Below are 14,176 nucleotides of genomic sequence, written 5' to 3' on the forward strand. Positions count from 1 at the left end.
TCATGGCCAACTTATTCACCTGCAGCCTCAGCACCTGCTCCACCAACACTTACTGGCACAAGCCTCAATCTATGTTGGATAGATGGCTTCCCTTTGGATACCATCCGCAACAAAACCTAATACCAGCTACCCGGTATGCAAGCCAACAACTAGCCACCTCGCCAAAACCGTTAAAGATGTAGTACACAAAGAAGTAGAGAGGAAAAAAAAACGCATTAATGTAGGAATGTAGAGACATACACACGGACTCTCTTAAGTACTTGTTAATTCATTCAGCTCTCAGTATGCAAAAAGGCTCCCTGAGTGGACAGGTGCTACGCCTTGATGAAGATCTGTGTGTCATTCTGTTTTGCTTGGCTTGTTTTCTATATGAATGCTTAGATTTTGTGATTCATAGATTTAGTAAAGATGTCTATGAGGCAACTTTGCAGGATTCACTGTTTTTGTGATGATTAATATGGTTGGCTCTGTAGTACTTGGAGCACTGTGTAGCTGGAAGGTAATGATATCATCCCAAAAACTGCACATCACTTAAGGTCAGTAGACATCTGCATTCTTTCTCATTGTGAAATATAAAACTTGACTTGCATACTAAATGAAAACAAAAAAATTGAGATTTATTTGATAAGAAGGTTCTGCATAGGTCCACAATGGAGATTAGCATAGCATCAGACATTGTAGGCCACCTGCTTAAATATTCAGACAGATCAACTCTTTACAACGTGAAGTAATTAATGACATTTAGATGTTAAATGGATCCTGGGCTAGTTGGCATTAATTAGGGGATTCAAAATAATCCCAGTAAGAGAATTTAATGTTATGGTATTTGTAGAGTTCCGATGCACACATTGCAAGGTGTGTTACCTTTGTATTTCCTATTATTCCCAGAGCCTGTGATCTTGCAATCACAGAACCGAGTGCAAATTCAGCTAATCCTATTTGCCACCACACACAGTTGTGTCAGTTTTATGCTGAATTTCCAAAACAGTGGAAACAATATAAAAAAAAATCTACTTGAAGTAAATGTTACGAGTCTTAAATTAAATTTCAACCTTACCAGACAAACTTAACTGGCCACTAAAATCCTGATCTAAAGAAAAACCTACTCTCAGACTGTGAAAAGCCCCTAACAAGCTCTTCTACTTCAAATTTAAACAAAGCATTTCCAAAGTGAGACAAACATCGACTAAAACCAACCATTTTAGGTAGGAACTTCATGAAAGAACCAAACAGGATGACACTAGGCATAAGCTTATCCCTCAAGAACATTTGCATTTCTAGTTAGCCGTTGGGGGAAATAAAGTAGCTGAGGTGTTTAAACATTAAAAAGGATAAGGGTGTTTCTCTGAGAACATTTTTCAAGATGTAATTTAATTTCCCTGTTGAGCAGACACTGAATTAAGAATTTAAACTAGTTTTTTAATAGTATTTGTAATCTGTTTTACTGTATATAGTACACCACATCTGCTGTGATTTGTATCAGTAAAAGAAACAGATCTTTGTGTATGTTCAAAAGAACATAAGGCCTGCATTGCACAGTAACGTAGCATTTTTAAATTGTATAGTTTAGTGAGGAATTGTTTCTATTCTAAATACTCAGTTGCTAGAAATGGGTCTGGTAGTTTTGTTGAGGAAAAGCACATGGTGTCCTCAGTGACTTTTTACTCCCATAGTGTTCTCATGTTGCCTTGGCAAAATGCTTTTCAAGAGCCAAATTGAGCCTTCGATAGGAGACATGCCTCTTTTATACACTCTGTTATCATAGTACTGAAGCAGTAATTTTTCTGCCGTCATTTATCCCCAGAAAATTCTCTACAGGTTCTGTACCTATATTCATCACATATCCAAAGTTATTTTGTGTAATAGTAATGAAATTAAAAATATGCAATATAAAAAACAAAAAGATACATATTGTCAGAAACTTATGTTTGAATGGTAATAAAACGGCCAGATTCAAAATTAATGTATAACTCAATAACTTTCTTACAGAATAATTGACCATTTGTGTTTTGTGATACTAAAAACTGTACAAGTTATCACATAAAGGTGTTTATGGGATAATGGAGAATAAAACCTGGCTTTACCTTACCAGAGGACTTTCATCCTTCTTAAACTCACAAAGTGTAAATTCATCAACTATATAAAAGAGCGAAAGAAGTAAAGACAACACTGGCTTGTCCCTGAATATGATAAATGTTCCTTTATATAATTATTTTTTGTGCAAGACCTTATTTGTTTAATTGTGACAGATTACTGCCAAATTTTAGAATCCTTTTTATTATGATTCATTCTGAGTGATACAGTTAAGTGGGCTGTTGCTCGAGCACTTTACAATTAAAAACTTTGCTCAGTAAACTTTCCACTGTACAAAATGCTACTTTTGGACTAATTAGTAAGTCAAGTAGGGATCTTCTTCTTGACTTACCTTGTTGCCACAGCAGCCATGTAACCCTAGCATCCTCCTCTATCATACCAACCATTGCAGGTACCTCTCTCTCTAAATCCATGACTCTTTTCTGTGGTCTTCCTCTTTTCCTTCTCCCTGGCGTCTCTCCCTCTTCTGTACATGACCAAACCACCTCAGTCTTGTCTCCAGAACTTGGTTTCCAAATTGCTCAACCTGAGCTGTCCCTCTGATATTTGTACACATGAAAAAATCAAGTTAGATAGCTTTACAAACTAATAGCTGATACTGATTAAAAATAAAACACCCAATTGCATTGTCACAGCTGCATTCTGGCTCTATATTGTAAACAACACATTTTTAATTATACTAAGACAGTGTGCAACATTACACATGCCAAGCCAGAATTAGAAGTGAGTCATACTGTTGTAACTTGTCACACAGTTTCTGGCAGGATTTTCTAACATGCATAACAAAATACCAGATGCACAATAATTTTCCTATGGTGGAAATATCAGAAATGCTGAATATCAACAGCACTAAAACACCTGTTGTGTGTTATCTGAGAGAACCTGTTTGGTGTTATGTGTCAGGACGGATGTGTAAAGACTTGAGCCCTTGAAAGGCTTTAGAAATGGTCCAGTTGCTTAGTAGTGTGCCATCTAACTTGAGCTATTTCTGCTAGTGAAAACTGAACAATCTCATTCGAAACTGGGTTGATTTACGATGCATCACAGACTATGGCTAAAAATAAAAGGAATGACAAAAAAAGCCTCCTGATGATCCCTCAGTATAACACAGTTCCAAAGATTGTAGCTGGATTAAGCTGCACCGCTGGTGAGTGGGTTGGTCCATGCTGCCCTGAGCGTTTTTACAGGCAATGGAAATAGAGAAAAATATAGCGCCTCTTCAAAATCTGATCATAATAGTAATCGGTTTATTTTACATTATGTGTATCTCAACAGTAATAAAATCACATATCCACACCTTAGTAAAACGCAATCTGATGGCCTAATGGAGAGAAAGCTGTCCCTCTGCATACAGTATGCTTTGACACAATGAAATGATGTAGCTATTCTTGGAGGCTGCTTGTGCACTTCGATGGATGCCATTTTTCACACCATTAACTACAGTCTACTGGTTTTATTCACAGCACAGAGATAGGCCAAAACAATCCTAAACACGCCCACGAACGAGCACAATTGCAACAATTGATCTAAGCTGTTCCACCCAGTCTATCGCAATTCTGTGCAGCAGGAGAAACCATTATCTCCATCCGCCCTTCATCTCTCCCTTTCTCTCTCTTTTTTCCCCTCAGTATTTCTTTGCTTTGCCTGTAACACCCTTTTTTCATCCTGTTCGGCTCTATCCTTGCCTTGGGACAAGCAAAAGGGTTTGTGGCTGAATCACAAAGTACAAACATGCATGGTAAAAATTTTCACTGTAACTAGCCCACAGTAGGTGTGTTAGCTGATAAAAATCACTGAACACAACAAGCACAATTTTTGGAGTGTTTATCTCAGCAGAGGTCTAACCTAAAGCCCTCATTACAGTCTGTGCTGAGTGCAGGGTTCATGGAGGGAGGCAGAGCTCAAAGGGCCAACTAATCCAGTGGGTCTCATAGGCACGGTGGGCTAGTCAATATGCTGGGCCTGCATCCGAAAGAATGCTGGAGCTCCACAGCAGAGCTAGGTAAAAGAGTCTCTGGGGAATGCTTTGCGTGGTGCAGTTTTTATTCTTTCCACAGCTCTCAAGGTTAGATGCCGTTTAAGTCTTAACACATTGTTTACCACTAGTCCTTTCCTTCTTTGATCCCGTTGCAGTTCTCAAAACCGCTTACTTTTAAATATTGTGATCGTGCAATTAAACTAAAAACAAAAGGTAATGTCCTTTTATTAAAGCAGTGATCTTTTTGTCACTTGCTAACAACTGTGGACATATCCGAATTCATTTAAAATCAGCCAATTGTTACGTGCGCGTGTTGTTGGTTTGTTTCTTAATGTGTGTATGCAAATTCACCTGTGCAGGGGCTCGGCTGTGATTGGTGGACCTAAGGAATGGCCTGATGTAACTGGTTCCTGCCGTGGACGTAACTATAAAAGGACGACTGAAGAGCTGCGGTGTGGGGGGTGTGGAAAACTTCCCGTGCACTTGCCTCAGGTCCAGACGGAGCAGCCGCAGCCGCAGCCGTAGCCGCAGCCGCAGCCACTTAGTTAAAGTCGGGCATGTGTGTGAAGTGCGGATCAAGTAGGGGTGAGCTGCCGATTATTTTGGGAAACCTTCTTTTCTCCTGTGTACTTTGACCAGGGAGGTCAGACTGTGTCACTTCTTTGTTTTCTTTTCCTTGAACAGGTCAAAGGGGAACCGAAGCCTAGGTTGGGTTTTGTTTGTTGTGTTGGCCTTAGCTCACCCTGAAATCATACACTTCCACTACCGTGTACTGAGTGCCACTGCTGTGAATAAATTATTGTTAAAAGTCCGATGCTGTGTCTGTTTGGGCGTGGGAAGTCGCGGGACACCCCGCTCTTGTTACGGTCATTTCGAGCCGGGTTGTAACACAGTCAGCAGATGATCTGGTTTTTCACTGAATCCAAAAGAGCAATTTCTTCAGTCCTGAGAATAATTGAACCCTTGCTTCCTTCCAGGAATGGACAAACTCATGGGGAGCTCAGCTCAAGGCAGCAACACAGATGTGGAGATGGCAGGGTGTTCTGAATTCAGCCCGAAAAAAAGGTACCTGCTTTTTCTTGTTTTCCTGAGCAAGGAGAACTCTGCTGGAGGCACGTCACCAAGTTTAATTTAGGAATTTAATTTGCACACACAAAAGAGGTCAGTCAAGGAAGAACAAATTGACAGACACAGCAGGCGGGTACTTGTCATTTCTTCCAAATGGCTTTTAATAAGATGAAACACTTTGGCCCAGGTATGTCAGGTTGAAGGGCACTTTTCTCTCTGTGTGTTTTTACGCTTTTACTGTTGGCAACTGAGTATCGTTGACCTGCAAGGAGCAGCTGGTCGGCATGTTCACATGTCAGAGACTTGGCCCAACCCTGCCTCAATCTAAAGTAAATGGATTCTGTAGTGGAGAACAGGCTGGGCCATCCTCAGTGGAGATCACTGGGCTGTGGTTAACTGGGTAGTAAAATCCACAATGCAGTAAGCCAAGTCAAAATGGTTGTTTTGTGGAAAATGATACATCAGAACACAGCTTTGTGACTTATTACATTGTAATTTCTTATTGTAGGCGTCTGTTTGGACAAACAAAATGAATCCCATCCACGTGCCAAGTTGATTAGCTATCATGAGTATTAATAGAAATAGACTGTTTTTTTTGGTTTTTGCTCTGTAGTAAGTCCAGCACGATGGCATGGATGTCTTAGAAAAACATTTTAGTTATTATCCTGAATTTTCCCAAGATTTCATTTATCATTACGGCTATATTTTTTAATTTGTTGTAAAGATATTTCATTAGACACGTGTCAATTGGGGTCAGATCTAAAATTTGGAAATAAATGGAACTCATCTATTTTATCACATCACTCTGCAGTGGCCCATTTTCCACACAGGGATTTCCTAATGCCATTGCTATGCCCTTAAATTTTGCAAATATTCTCTAGTAATAGGCTCAACAATGTTATGGTATGAGAGTGTGTTTACCACTGTCCTCTATATTGTTCTACTCACTGAGTTAAAGTGCTAGTGATTGCAAGAGCCACTCTTATGGTTAAATGTTGAAGTGTTCTTGCTAAGCAGTTTTCTGCTCCCTGCTCTGCTCAGCAGCAGCAGCAGGGGAGGGAACAGAGTGAGAAGAGGATATGGCTTCTTCTTCTTCTAAAAAAAGAGAAAAAAAGGCCCTTTGATTTTGGTTTGAGTCTCCCTTGGGCTGCCTCTGGGTTTGGAACAGATTTCATTCAGCGCTGAGCATGGTAGCTTCAGCAGAGGGGCACTGTGCCCCCACCCCCACTTCGACATGTGTCATAACTGGTTTCAGACTTGATCAGGAGACACAACTGGCTTGTTGGCTTGGCAGATGGCTCTGAGGCTGAGGCCAGGTGCTTGGTTACCTCACTATCCACACCAGGCTTTAATAACATGGCATTTACGTATGCCTCGCACATGAAAACAATATAGTAGCCTTCCCGATCAGATAATTTACATGGCAGTTTTCTTTGACAGACTCCATTTTAGCACAGATGTCTTGATTTGACAGCCAGGCCAGAGGGATCATGCAGATGGTATTGGGTGATGAATAGAAATTAAATAGACCACCCATTTGTGCCGCATGCATCTGCCATTTAGAGGCGAACTTAGCTTGTTGAGCACAAGTTCTCTTGTTAAAAAACCAGCAAAAATTAAAAAGTAAAAGATGCTGGTGCTAATCACAAGGAAAAACGGTGATGACTGCTTTTTGTTGTTGTTTTTGTTTGTTTTTGGTCACTTGGAGCCTTTAATGACACACTGAAATCCTTATTATAAGATTCTGAAACGGCTTATTGACCAGTCCCATTAATGGAACTGTTACTTAATACATCATCACTGGGGGGGGAAAAAAAGCTGACATTTGGAGTACACAGATTTCACCTGACGCTTGCCTTTTGTTGCTGCCTCTGTCCTCCTCCTTCAGGGTAGTTAGTCGCTCTTAAGCATTACATGAACATATGCATAAAGCTACCAAAAGCTACCATCACTCTTATTGCCTGTTCTTATAGTCCTTATCTTCAACGCTATGCTGCTCTGTTGTTTGTTAATTGTCCCTTGGGGATAAATAAAGTCTTCTGATTCTGATTCTGAAAAGGCTGACTGATCGAGGCCAGTTCTCTGGATGTGTTATCCTTCTGATAATTGCCTGTTTTTCTAGCTTATATTCTCTGCTCTCTTCCTGATTAGCTTCCTGTGTTTAAATATCTTGAGCTTCAATATAATTTGCCAAAACCTTTTACGTTAGTTGATTCCACTGGTGCTTTTTTATTAGTCCTTTATTTATCCAAAAATCGAATTCCCAAGAGTGACTCATGGCAGACGTCATGGCAACAAAAGTCAAAATACATGTACCAACATAAGTGCATTTAAAACAAATACAATACACTTTTCCTCTGCCTCATTTTTATTTCTGTAGCACTTCATTAAATTCTTTTAATTTTAATCTCCAATTTCCCAATTTTTCCAATAACCCTCACGGGTGCACTCTAACATTTGCATTTCTATATTTGCCTTTTTTTTTCTTTTAAAATTTTTATTTGAGCAAAAGTTAGAACTCAATAACTTTCAGAGGTTACTTTGCATTCTGTTTGCTGCCATTTTCGCAAAAAGTCCAAGGTTGACATGATATCCAAATGAATTATTTCCTCTAGTCTCGCCACTCCTGCCAGTATTATTACTACAAATGGAGTAGTTTATCAGTATATTACCTTCCAATGTCCTTCCTTTAGGTCCTTTTCATTTTACCTGTCATGGAGCCTTAATGGGATTCACAAGTAAGACAGGCTGCAGTTGACAGTAATAGGCTTTTGAAGGGAGCAATCTTGAAAAACTACTCGTGCTCCGTGTTACATCTTTCTTCAACATGTGAGGAAGATTTGCTGCCTGAGACATTGCTGCAGCATGGAAAGGAAAACCTTGATGTTTTACACACTTCCAATTTCAAGATTTGTACCATAATCACATTTTTATGTACACTAGGATTATTCAGAATTTATACTGGATAAGTTCACGGTTATATTGGAATGTGCTTATGGGTAGTTTTAGTAGTATTATCATAATCGGTTATATTTATGTGAGTATATAACCATATGGCATGGTTTGCTAAAATGTTTAACACAAGATCTGAGGAACTATATGTATTGTTCTGTGTGCAGCTGGTGCTTTTTCACTGGCTGCCATGTTATTTAATTTGTATGACTTAAAGGTGATTGTAGTGTTAATGTTTGAGCCAAATAACTAGCGTGGAGAAGAATTCTGTATATTGTGTGAAGATTTTGCAGAAGCATGCCTTTATATGAAAATTTGCTTGAGATTGCTTTTTAATTTAGCAATCATTGAGTCTTTCCTGAAAGTTTCCTGAAATAGCTCCATCTTTGTGAAATTTGTTTCCAGAAATATTTTGTTTTCATAACAAATAAAAAAAAAACTGAATGGCATGCACTTACTATACTGTAAATTTGCATAATACGGATTTACATTAAACTTGGTGAGTTTGTTTAGGCTGTATGGGTGCTCAAACTGTATCAACAATTGCGAACCTATATTTGCTGTCATTTAAGATGTTGAGCACATCCTCTGTTGAAAGAATCCTTATTGATGGGGATGGTGAGGTCTGAAAGTCAAAACCAGTAAGACCCAAAAGTGACCCCATGTTAAGTCTTTTTCCCGCTTTATGAGAAATGGTAGTCACTCGTGGGAAGACTGAGTGAAGGTGGAGAAAAGCAGTGAGTCATTTTTAAACTGTGCCTTATTTTCCTCGTGTATAACAGCACATTGACTGGGTTTAGTGTTTAAACAGCAATTTAATGGATGTTTATTCGTGCCAATTATCTAGTGTTATATTGAGTTGAGAACCTAGATGGTGATGACGTCTCTTGGTGGAAGGCTACAATTCTGCAGTGATACTTATTTTTAAAAGAAAACCTATATTTTTCTCGAAGAGATTCCCCTTAGAATTTTTCTTGGATTTTCCTCGGTGCTTTTTAAATCTTATTTTATATAGAGTATTGAAAGTGTTCTCCTTTTTTACTTTACCGTAATCGACTAAAAACGCAGAGGATACATTATTTAACTGTAGGTACATAATACTCTAAAATCCAGACAGTATAATTAGAAAACCTCCCAAAAGTAAGTGTTTTAATTCATGTGACATTTAACGTCATTGACTAAATGATCTAAATGAACACTGCAGGCAATATGGAGGAAAAGAAAATTAAATGTAGGTAGATTTCTTTTTTTTTTTTTCTTTTTTTTTTTTGGCAACGTGACTAATAATGTGTTAAAATTAGATGTTTTAATCGCTTCTTGGTTTCAGCTTTTGACCAGCTGGCACAGTGACATGGTACATATGTGATCTTGAGCTTTGAAAGCGGTACCATGAAGTAAGTTTAGTAACACACTCGTAGGTTCCCAATATCTGGGCAGCTTTTTCCTTTAGAATGTCAGCTTTAACTCCTCAGAGCTCTTTCTTCAGCTCCCCAAAGACCTTGTGGGTGATAATCAGTCATTACCGCTCCTCCACTGAGTTATTTATTTCACTACATTCACACTGCAATTCATCATTTATTTATATGACAGTTGTTGTCTATTATAGTGTTCCTTTCATGTGGCCAAGAATGAGAGATTTTGTGGAACATTAGGCTTCCATGCATCTGATAGCACAACACTGATTCTATTTCTCCATTTCCCTTTGATACAGACTCCCACCCCAAAGGTCAGTTAATTGTAGGATATTTATACCAGTATCACAGTTGCTACTTCAGTTAATATGATTCCTTAACCATTTTAATATGTGGGAATGTGCTCTTCCAATAAAAAATGACATTTGAGCCACTTTGCAGAGCCTTCTCTAATGGGGTCTGGGATAAGAATGGTAATATGCACTGGAGCTGGCAGAGGCACAGCCTGTGTTTTTGTTTATAAATAGCTCCAGCCAGCATTATTCCACTTGCAGTTGTCCCATAACCATCAATCACTTCTGCTCATGGGCCGACTTCTGTTGTTCACCAGAGAGAAGGTGCACTGCAAGCGGTGCCCTTGCACCTCCAACTGTGCAAGTACATAAAGTAGAGCGTAGTGAGTAGGACAGAGCTGGGAGTCAGGGAGAATGTGGGGGGGAAAGGTTCCTGTGGGGTGATGAACTCAGTTATGATAGCCACCCACACCCCCTCCTTCTTCGGGTGATTATATGCACCAACATCCACCATTTTGCCTTTTTAACACATTTAGACACACGTGTCGATCCCAGAAGCAGGTGGGAGGCTAATCATGTCATGAGCTTGGAGGATATGGAATGGGTCGGACAAAACTGTTTACTGAGGTTTCATTTGTCTCTGTCTATATCTGCCTTCATCTCTTTCTGCAGAAGAGCTTTCCAAGAAGAGCTCACATCTTTGAGGACACTGCAGGATCCTACAGAGATTTCCCACATAAACAGATGTACTACTGATTATCAAACATCACGCAGATTTTTTTTAAGTCTACGTGGTTGTACGTGCATATAACAACACTCACAGTGTCTCTTTGAAGATCCTTGTTCAGACCTTGTGGCGTATACACACGCACACACACTAAAATGCACATATTACAGTGTTACCATGGCAGTTTCAAAAATACAGTAAGAATCCAGCTGATTCTTAACAAAATGGTTATGTAACTATTGCAGCGCTAAGTCATGTATCTTATCTAAGCCTGTGTCTGTATTTCCTTTCAGCCTGGCTTTGCTGCTTTTCAGCAGCTTTTCACATCTACTGTACCTCCCACAAGACGCCAGTGAACACATGAAGGACATTTGTAATTGCCCATAAGCAACTGTGTTCTTGTGGGCTTATTTTAAGAGCAGAAAAGCCTTGGTGTGGTTGTAATAAACAACATTCTTTTGTTACAAACACACAGAAAAGTTAGATCTCATCACTGTCAAATCTTAATCAATATCTCTATGCTAGAAAAAGAATTTTACACTTAATTTAATGCAGCTTACAAGAGAAGCACGCCCACCTGGCACCCATGATCTCCCTGCCTGCTTGTCTTCCTTACTATAGTCCTCTCTAAATGAAAAAGCGTGATATTTATAAACTTATTTTGATGCTCACCTCCCGGAGTTCCTTGGCCACATCCTTGAGCTCTTTGAGAATTCCTTCCAGCTGATCAATCACCATCTTCATGTGGCTGCGGATGCGTTCTCTCGGGCTGGGGGTCTCAGAGGTGTCCCGGGCCTGAGCTCTGCTGAGGGACATCCTTTACAGGGTGACGTGGAGCCAGTGGCCAACAGGCTGAGGGCGTGGGGGAGCCGAGTCGGGGTCCATGTCTTTGGCTACAAGGAGCCTCAGTGCTACTGATCCGAACAGGGGCCCCGGCCACGCAGGGAGACCTCAACATCTTAAAAGCACCTCGGCAGCCAAAACACCTTGCCTCGCCAGCACTCTCGGCACAGGGTCACACTCTGGCATCCATGCCTTCTTGAAGACACTTCCAAAAATGAAGAGAAAAGGAGCATGGGAAAAGTCAAATGCTGTAAATCCATCGAAAAAGAAGAGGGAAAATTCATGGGCTAAAGCTGGTATGAAACTCTTACATAATCATGTTGAGCCAACTCATCTCATGTGTCAGTGTATATATTTGAAATTGTTCTCAAGGAGATGCTATTTAAAATGCCTGTCTATACAGGGAAAAGACTTTTTCTTTCTTCCATTTGTCCTGAACACTCTTTTTTACATGTAAAACACAGTGGCATAATGGCAGGCTAACATACAAAAGTGAAAACAGGAAAAGGGTTCACGATAACCGTTTTGAAATAGAAAAAGAAAACTCCCAGCAGTGGCTCGATTCTCAAAATGATCGTGTTCTATTTTATTGGTAGCGGGCCAAGATTTGCCTTCTAAAAATAGTCCATTAGTGAGGGCTACTGTTTAAAAGACAGAAAGGACAGCTCCTGTTTAAAAAAGAGATTATTCCTCTGTCAAGTGTGGTGTAACCTCCTCTGAGGAAAAAAAAGACTCTCAGTAGAAACTCACATCAAAATAAACTCTGCTTCTCATCCATTTTCTTTGCAGTTGATGACCTAATCATGTTGTCCTTCATTTCTTGTCCATGACAGGGAGAAATGTAAAAGTGGGTCTTTTCACACAGTGTCAAATCTCCCCCAAAATGCAGGGCTCATTCCAGGTGGCGTGGGATCAAAATGAAGTGATTTCTAAGCCAGTGCAGTGTGACTTGCGATGCGAATTTGTGGAGGCATAACAAAAAACTCATTGTGCCAATGAGACACAGTAACAAGCTGACTTGAAGGCAAATGAGCACCTTCCTCTGGAATTTCGGTGATAGCTTGTCTTATGTAAAAATGTTTTTGAAGTCCTTTCTCAAAAGACTGACCCACAGCTGTCCACAGGGGTGTGCCCAAAAACCAAAGGAGCAGAAAGAGAAAAGGATTCTCTCGTCTCCTTCAGTTGTTGCTAAGGGAACCCGGTCTGCCTGCTTGTGCTGTGATTGGATAATTATTTTACTTCTTATCCGTGTAATGTATGTTTTCTCTGTGGACTCTTTTCAGAGAGGCAGAGAGCTCCGTGCCATCCAGCAGGACAAGATAAATCCCATGAAAGCTTCCCAAAGGAGCCCCAGAGAACAAGCAGGGGGGAGAGCTTCTCGCCAAATCCAGGGCGATGCCACTGCCACAGGGTATGCTGGCCAATCACACATGGCACCTGGTCATACAGGAAGGAAAGCAATCACTTATTCGTTCATGTCTCGTCTTCTTTTCTTTTTTAAAGCTTGCTCTAAATCATAGCAGCATGAAAAGCAGCATCAGTCGGGTGAATAAGACTCAGATATGGTCAGGGATTAACTGCGTTGATTATTTCTTGCTTCTGTTAGAATGCATCTCGTACTTCAGCAGCACTTGCCTCACCTCCACATGCTCACACACGCTCACACACGCTCACACACATCCGCTGGGACGCACACCTACTCACCTTTTCTGTGCATCACTTTGCTGTTGCTATGCCCAGAGCTTACTGTCCAGGCACAGCAGAATCACTGAAGCTACACACAACCTGCTGGTTCTTTAGAAGTCCCTGTGTCGCACACACCAACATCTTCTCTCCTTCTTGCCGTTCTCACTCCCTCTTTTTCCTCTCTGTCTTACACACGCAGACACACTCCCTCTCTCCCTTACACACACACACACAGAGTTCTCCCCCCTCCTCCCGTACTTACTGTCTTGACAGAGGGAGAAGCTTCTATTAGCAGGGTTATTTCACTCTGAGGCTGTGGCTCATCAGAGGAGGAGTAGAAGTGGAGGATGAAGCTGTGGAGGAGGAGGAGGAGGCAGGAGGCATGAGATGGGAACGATGAATGGCCCTGATAGCACTCTGAGAAGGGAGAGCGGACGCCGAAGATGACTAAGAGCCAGAGTGGCAAGAAGAGCCCCTGCTTCGGATTGTGATGCTGCTGCGGCCGCTACCATCACTCAGATAGCTATGCTGCCGTAACACACCACCCGTCATCCCCTTCAGCATTCGCCTGCATCGGGAGGCAGCAGACAGATCAACTGAGCTGCTACTGTGAAAAAGGAGCTGTGTGATTCTTATGACAGCCTCTCCCTCTTTGTCTATCGGCCTGGTTTGTCTCTCTCTGCCTCTCTCTCACACTTCCCTCTCTTTCTGTCACTCTTTCTCCATCCCTGTCCCTCTGCCCCTACGCCCTCACTGTGTCCTCGCTCACTGCCGGATGAAGGGAAGCTGATGCCAGAGTTTATCGTTGGGCTCAGGCTCCTGCCAGCACCACTCGGCTCTTCTGCTTGGCTCTGTGGAGGAGGGGCTTGGTGCTTTAAAGGGACAGTGTATCACACAGTCCCTCCTCTGCCTCCCTCCTGTCCTGTCTTCTCCTCTCTACTGGTGTCGACACTCCCTCACTATCTCCTCTCACACTGCCTATCTAGCCTTTGTCACAGTTCTGTCGAGGGTGTTATCTCTCTTAAATCAAGATGAAGTCTTCCTCTGCTGCCAGACAAGCAGTCTCCAGGGACAGGGTGTCCAAAGAACCCTGGCTGTTGCATCATTAATATACAAAGCAGGT

General features: G+C 41.2%; 1 protein-coding gene across 2 annotated transcripts in view; it reads right to left on the reverse strand.

Moving 5' to 3' along the window:
• The window catches only part of insyn1 (inhibitory synaptic factor 1), a 45,681-nt gene extending 31,868 nt beyond the window's left edge, over positions 1-13,813 (reverse strand). Inside the window, exons 1-2 of one of the 2 annotated variants that reach the window (XM_085410933.1) lie at positions 13,316-13,813; positions 11,197-12,804 (exon numbers count right to left, since the gene is read on the reverse strand). In XM_085410933.1, the coding sequence (XP_085267059.1) occupies positions 11,197-11,340 (144 nt within the window). In that variant the 5' untranslated portion in view covers positions 11,341-12,804; positions 13,316-13,813. Of the gene's footprint in view, positions 1-11,196; positions 12,805-13,071; positions 13,227-13,315 lie in introns of those variants that run through there. The other variant, XM_085410937.1, reaches the window with a different exon arrangement.
• Positions 13,814-14,176: the final 363 nt, after the last annotated feature.

This window comes from Rhamphochromis longiceps, linkage group LG1 (genome assembly GCF_057381845.1).
Source record: "Rhamphochromis longiceps isolate RC_006_pf linkage group LG1, R_longiceps_female_GT1.1, whole genome shotgun sequence".
NCBI lineage: Eukaryota > Metazoa > Chordata > Actinopteri > Cichliformes > Cichlidae > Rhamphochromis > Rhamphochromis longiceps.